At 33.7% G+C, this 7,165-nt stretch overlaps 1 protein-coding gene across 1 annotated transcript; it reads right to left on the bottom strand.

Annotated features, from left to right (window-relative positions):
* Positions 1-1,616: 1,616 nt before the first annotated feature.
* On the bottom strand, positions 1,617-3,815 carry LOC127724910 (serine-enriched protein-like). The gene is made up of 4 exons (XM_052231945.1): positions 3,485-3,815; positions 2,605-2,804; positions 2,044-2,204; positions 1,617-1,721 (listed from the first exon to the last, which is right to left on the bottom strand). Exons 1-4 carry the CDS (start codon positions 3,625-3,627, stop codon positions 1,617-1,619), a joined length of 609 nt encoding a protein of 202 aa, XP_052087905.1. The 5' UTR covers positions 3,628-3,815.
* Positions 3,816-7,165: the final 3,350 nt, after the last annotated feature.

Raw genomic sequence — 7,165 nt, 5'->3', positions numbered from 1 at the left:
CAGAGCTGGAAGGTATCATTTATCAGTTTATGATTTCTAAATATTAGAAATATAACCCCGTTGAATTTGACAATATACACTAAAACTTTTACGAAAGTTTTTTTTTTTTTTTTTTTTTTTAAAGTAGTACACTAAATCAAGTACTACCAAGATAGCACTCTCTGGTATCTATACTGTACATAACTGCAAAACATGAACACTTACTATTTATTACACACAAAAATGTCAAAACAATACATTAATCTTATAGATCCTAATTATACATACACGGTAATACTATATTTTTATTCTAGAACGTAAGTTTAAGAATCTTTTATAATATAAGTGAAGGTGCTATCTTTAGTCAAATTCAATATACAGAGAATCACAATTTACCAAGGACGTACGAGCCGCGGTATAATTGTATTAATGTATATACCATGTACGGGAATATGTCAGACCCCTTCTAGGATTTGCATATTTGGAAAAGTCAGATATGTCTATCCAAGAGTATTTGATACTTACAGTTCTCATGTATAAACAACAAACACACCTACTTACCAAATCATTTAATATTTATAAATAAAGCAGGCTAAGTTACAAATAACAGAAAAATAAGTCCACAAACATTTTTCTTCTCACTATAAATTAACCACAAGATAATTAAGATAATTAAAATACACACCATAGTTCAGATTTAAATATAAAGATTAAATTTAAGGGAAAAAAAAAAAAAAAAAAAAAAAAAACTCACAATTTACTATAATATGAATATATAATACAGGTTAATTCCTAAATAATAATAAATTTTAAAACATTTATTTGAAATGTTTTTATATAAGGTAATCTGGCGCAATACCCGCAAGGGTAGTCGCCATTAAACTCTATTTAGTAGTAGCAATCAGTTTAATTGAGGTCTGGAGCTGGCATGTCAGTAACTGCTAGTAGTCTGTTGTTATTTATGTATTATTGTCATTTTGTTTATTTTCTTTTGTTTCCTATTCTGACATCGGACTCGGACTTCTCTTAAACTGAGTTTTACTGTGCGTACTGTTGTACGTTTGTTTTTTTATACATTGGCTAGAGGTATAGGGGGGTTGAGATCTCAAAAAACATGTTTAACCCCGCCGCATTTTTTCGCCTGTCCCAAGTCAGGAGCCTCTGGCCTTTGTTAGTCTTGTATTATTTTTAATTTTAGATTCTTGTGTATAATTTGGAGTTTAGTATGGCGTCCATTATCACTGAACTAGTATACATATTTGTTTATGGGCCAGCTGAAGGACGCCTCCGGGTGCGGGAGTTTCTCGCTGCATTGAAGACCCATTGGTGGCCTTCGGCTGTTGTCTGTTCTATGGCCGGGTTGTTGTCTCTTTAACACATTCCCCATTTCCATTCTCAATTTTATTTGTGAGTCAATATGAAAGGCGAACCTCGGTACGACAATAAGGGAGTTCACTAAAATACCGTATTTCGGGCCATTGACAACTACTATGTATAAAAAACTTCTTTCAAGCAGTAAACATTTATTTTCATAAGCACTATGAATATTTGGTGTATAAACATTTGTATAAAGGAATTCATCTGTAATTCATTTAATATAGAGTAAAGCACTAAAAATTGATAATTGTAGTATACATTCAAACTAATGTCTCTGTGCTAGTGCGGGAATCTTGTTTAGGGATACGGGAGTCTCTTAAAACAGTTGAAGATGTTGACGATTTCTTTGTGGAAATTCTCAAAATCTGCAAAGCAAAAAACAAGAGCAATGTAAATAACTTGATACTTAGACTGTTTTATATTTCTTTTACCAATATGCTTAATTCCGTTTGATAAACTAAAAACTTAAATTTTCTTTTTGACACCCCTCTTTCCACATGCACACACTTACATAAAATAAACGATATGGGGGATCCATCCATGACACAAAATCAGTATATGCGCAGCAAAAAAGCACACGCAAAGGAACAGCACTTGTATTGCTATTCTTCATCTATACACGTTCACAGACATTCACTACAGTATCAATCATAAGTTTTTACAATGAAAGATAAAATAAAAGTGTACCTTCAGTCTAAGTTTCTGTGCAGCTTTGTGGTCGCCATAAAAGACTGTTGCTTTCGTCAATAGAGAAGAAAAAGCTTGCACTGACAGGCATCGTTCTATGAATTCCCAGCATGCATTTCGCAGGTCGGGAATATCAAACTCCGTAGCCAAACACAGTAGTCCTAAAATGAAATCATTAAGATTATTTGTTTTCGTTATTTCAGATTACTCGCATCCGTTATTTTAGATATCTGTTATTTCATATTACCAATCCGCTATTTCAGATTACTAATAACAACGGTATTTTGCCTTGATACAAAGATATTTTGAAGAAGAAAAAAAACACTTTACACTCTTTCTCGTAAAAGGCTTAAGCACACCACCTCTCACTGTAGTCCTAAAATTGTTTTCGTTATTTCAGATATCTGTTATTTCATATTACCAATCCGCTATTTCAGATTACTTATAACAACTGTATTATGCCTTGATACAAAGATATTTTGAAAAAAAAACAAAAAACACTTTACACTCTTTCTCGATCGATCGATTGAAGTTCATTGCTAGTTTACTACATATACTTACCAGTAACTGTTGATGGTTCCATTACTATCGACCCGCAATGGACAAACAACAAAAATGTACGGAATATATCAGCATCATAATTATCTATAATGATAGTCAATCTGTTGCACTTGTCCGGTTGGTTGTGTTTTGTTTTCTTCGTTTTCTTCTTCTGTCTCATGGTTTCTTTTGAGTGTTTCAAAAACATTACGAAAAATAACCTATAAATTGAAAATCAAAATTTAATATTTATTCGCATTTAAGGAATGACTGTGATTTTTTTTTGTCTATGAAGAAATAACATCAAAAATGTGGTGCACATTTAAAAGTGTGCACCACATTTTTGAAGTTATTTCGAATAGACAATAAAAATATTACAGTCATTCCTTATAATTTAATTCTAAATTCAATTTTTAAGGAGTAAATCATGAAAAAACATTGATGACGTCACGGTCACATGACAAACTTATGAGCTGATAGACAAAAACACTTCCAGCCAATCAGAAGACGTGTTACATCCAAAATTAATTTATACTAGTATAATAATTTTTTTCTTATTAAAGGTGCAAAGTGTTTTGATTTCTATTTGCTTATTTTTATTACATTGCACTATTTAGAAGACTTTCTTCAAGCGAACCATTTTGTATTTTACCAGTTTCTGTAAAACAATCGTGTAGCAGATGTGTATTTTTTCTACCTTCTGTAAGACAAATAGCACTTAGAATCAAGACGAACTGAAATGATTATCGTTATGACATGTGTATATTTCTCGGACAATGTTTGAATAAAAAAATCATGATGATGTCATTCACCTTTGACACTGTATGGAGAAAATGCAAATAAACTATGCAATAGTGACTCCTTTAAACAACATGTATATATATACGTTTTAAAATCTTACCTGCTTCGTGTGCTCAGAATAGACTTCAGTCCATAGACGGGAACTCTTTGGGGGCCTACGATAAACATAACATCGCATAAATCTGGCATCGATAAAATATATTGAATGTTATCGATCAATGTTTGCACGCTGGTTATTTTCATCGATTCTATCGTATCAATATCGTTATCATTACTAATATCGTCATCTTCAGATGATGAATACTTAAACGGAGTCGATTCATCAGACGATAAATCTGAATCATCAGATGGTGGTTCTATTTGCAATCTTTTATGGCAGTTTCTCCTAGTATCTTGATCAGAGATGTACTCCGGGGAATCATATCCCGACGAAAAATCTGGAAACATGAAATAATTTGAAATTTTATGGAATTTCCGAAAGTTTTTCAACACAGTATATGATTGATTGCTGTTTGCTTATAATGTCAAGATACAACTATATATATGACTCACTTTTGGATATGAACATACAAAACTTGAAGAAAAGAGGCTTTAGTAAGAACAGTAGTTTTTGTTTTCTTTGTAGCATAATATTAACCTCTTCTATTGTGTTTTTGTTATTGTCTTTACAACGATTAAAAAATGCATAGTGAGTGAACGTTTAACAGATATTATAATTTGTGAAAATGTTTACAAACTAACCTTCAGCCTCGCTTTCTAGGGATAACAAACTAACTTTTTCCTCTGCCAGAATTTGACATTTCGGTTTACTGGTATACATAATGTATGTTTCTTAAGCTTTGGTTGATGTAATGATTTGAAACCTAAGCTTGGGATATTTATAAGCTCATCTCCGCTTTAAAAGTTCAAAATCTGACATTCCGAAAATTGATCTGTCAGTTTAATGAATACTTTGGCATGGACATTATTTGGTATATGAAGTATTATGTTCCCGATCTAACTAACGGTAGTTCTCCGTTGACAAGATGACGAGTTGTCTTTTGGCTTGGAGTGATCATAATGTCATTTTATGAAGGTGTTTAATTACCCTATCGTTTATAACTCAACGCCTAATTAGCGTCATTATTCTATTGGTAATCTCTAAACGCTCAATTATAGTTTTCAAGTTTAATTGGCTATCTTTTAATTGCTATTGCATTTGTTTGAAAAGCTGTAGCAATTCCAACCGAGATTACACAACTTCCGAGCAAGGACCGAAGCTCATAAAATCGACTGGAATTGTAATTTAATGTAATTTTTTTTGTCAGCGTGTAGGCTAAAAAATATAAACCGATTTATAAGAAAAACCGAAGCCCTGATTTACACTGAAAAAAAATATGATGACAGCATTAGTGAGTTGTATTTTGAACCGTCAACCTCGTGAGCACTCATTATGGAAACACCAAATGATTTAAAAGCGCTTTTAACCACTATTTAGAATATAGCAAAGTACTCTCGACCAATGAAATTGTAGAATTGGATGCCTCTTAATTGTGAAGAATGAATGTAAATCATGTTCTTAGTAAGGGATTATCCTATTATTTGGGTCTATTTACAGTTCAAAACAAAGAGTTTCTATAAATGAGTTACAACTGCCCCGAAGCACATTTATCAGATTGAAAGGTTTTATCACAAAGTGATTGAAACTGACTAAAAGTTGAACTGTGAAACAAACAAAAATCTCAAAATAAGTTGAAGTTTACTGGTGCAGTAAAATTGGTACCGTGAATTTTATTATGGAAATATTAATAACTTCAAATTACTATAAAATTAAACATTACCAAAGCAATGCAAAAAAAAAAGAAAAAAAATCTTTCAGATAAAAAAATAACCTAAATCTTTAGCTTTCCAAAACTTTGATTACTTGATCAGAGGTTGGGGAGAATAGTTATTTCCAATAAATTATTCCGATAAAAAACAGGAATTAAATTTTAAACATATTAAAAACTTTTAAGGGCATTATTTTGAGCATTTCCCTGACATAATGAAACAGTATTTGATGTAAAAAGCCGGACCAAATTATTGGCTGTGAAATAAAATTTAGTTGTAACTCTAATGTATTAATTGATTTAAACTGTAAATAAAACAGGATAATTCCTCACTAATATATTACATGATTTACATTCATACTCACAATCAGGAAACATACAATTCATACCTTTTCTTTCTACTGTTGTGTCACCTAATATCTATAACGCATTTTTTTTAAAAATATTTCCCAAATGATAAGAAAGTCCTCACATCACTAAAACTTATCCATAAATGACATGCAGAAAAAGGAAGTCATGCATCAATTATAAACATAGCACTGACAATGAAACTCATTCTTGAATAGATCATTTGAGCCTTGAGCACTTTACAATATTCTAAGTTTGTAAGAGAATGATAATCCCTTACTTCATGATAAGTACTCGCTAACGCTCGTACTTATTCATGAAGAAAGGGATTATCATTCTCTTACATATACGAAGTTAGAAGGAAAAGAACCGGAGTGGAAATTTACCGCCCGTTCTGACCAGGTTACAGTCCAACTCACCTGGACCAAGGCCAATTACCCGGACACCACATCCAGGAACCATAAGCCGGCCCTGCAAAGGAGACAGAAGCCTCCACCAGGAGACGAAATGCCCAGCGTTTCACCCAGTAGATGGACTCCAAAAAAGCCGTATCTTCATCTGCTACCCCTGAACCTACCACCAGTACAAGCGCAGACAACATCTGTCAGATGCGAGCCAGGGACACAGTTATTGGTATACCACTAACACCAACAAAGTATCGTGGAGAACCAGAGGGAATCAATATAAAGACGGACATTGTCACCAGTCCATTCAACTCACAGAAGGCATGCCATCGCCGATACTTCTACACTCCATCCAAACCTAGAAGTAAGCATTGTAGGATAGATTTTAGAGGGGTTTGACATCGATGGCCCCGACCTACTTCGTACACCATCTCATACATCTCCTATATCCTTGCCAGATCCATAGGCCATTCAAACTGCCTTTGCCTTTACAAGAACGACCAGACATTCCGTACCAACCTCAACCACCAGGACGGAGCAAGAAAAAAGAGAAAAGAACAGCAGATCCATCACTGCAAGAATAGGTCCTTGAAGTCCGCAATATCAACCCAGATAGCAGGACACTAAAACCCAACATCATCATGACAGCTACCTACAACAATCAGTATAGATTACGTCTGTTGTGGGTTTCTGAGTAAAATGTGTTTTTAACGCTCATTCCTCCTACTGGGACAGTGGTATAACAGTTGAAAATGGACTACACTCAGATTGGTGTGTGTGTCAACGTATTTGTGTTACACCATACAGAAATTCCATTATAAAATGTTTTGCTACAATCTAATTTAAGGTTATGGGTTATAATTAAAGAACCCGTTTTCCAAACTCAATTTAAATCTATTATTAACTATGTCCTTGCCCTCATACCCAATGGTCTCTCAATAGAACCACAAGGGTTTACTGCATGTGATATAGAAGTATGGTTATTTGGACTTCTCCTGTTCTGATAGTACAACCCTTACTAAATGTGGGTATTCGTTTGGCTGTGCAGGATATAAATACGCAGGCAAGTCCGGTCGGAATTCAGGCGTTAAATCCGATGCCTCGTGTAGGGTGAGTGTCATGCTCTCTGCTAAATAACCCGTGCAACAACTCTTTGAGGTGCACGGTCTACTGTCATGCAAATAAACACTCATTTTAAATTCACAAACGTGTATACTTGCG

This window comes from Mytilus californianus, unplaced genomic scaffold (genome assembly GCF_021869535.1).
Source record: "Mytilus californianus isolate M0D057914Y unplaced genomic scaffold, xbMytCali1.0.p SCAF_1, whole genome shotgun sequence".
In the NCBI taxonomy this organism is placed as follows: Eukaryota; Metazoa; Mollusca; class Bivalvia; order Mytilida; family Mytilidae; genus Mytilus; species Mytilus californianus.
Note: the sequence above shows the minus strand (reverse complement) of the source record. Positions and strands in the feature narration are given on the sequence as shown.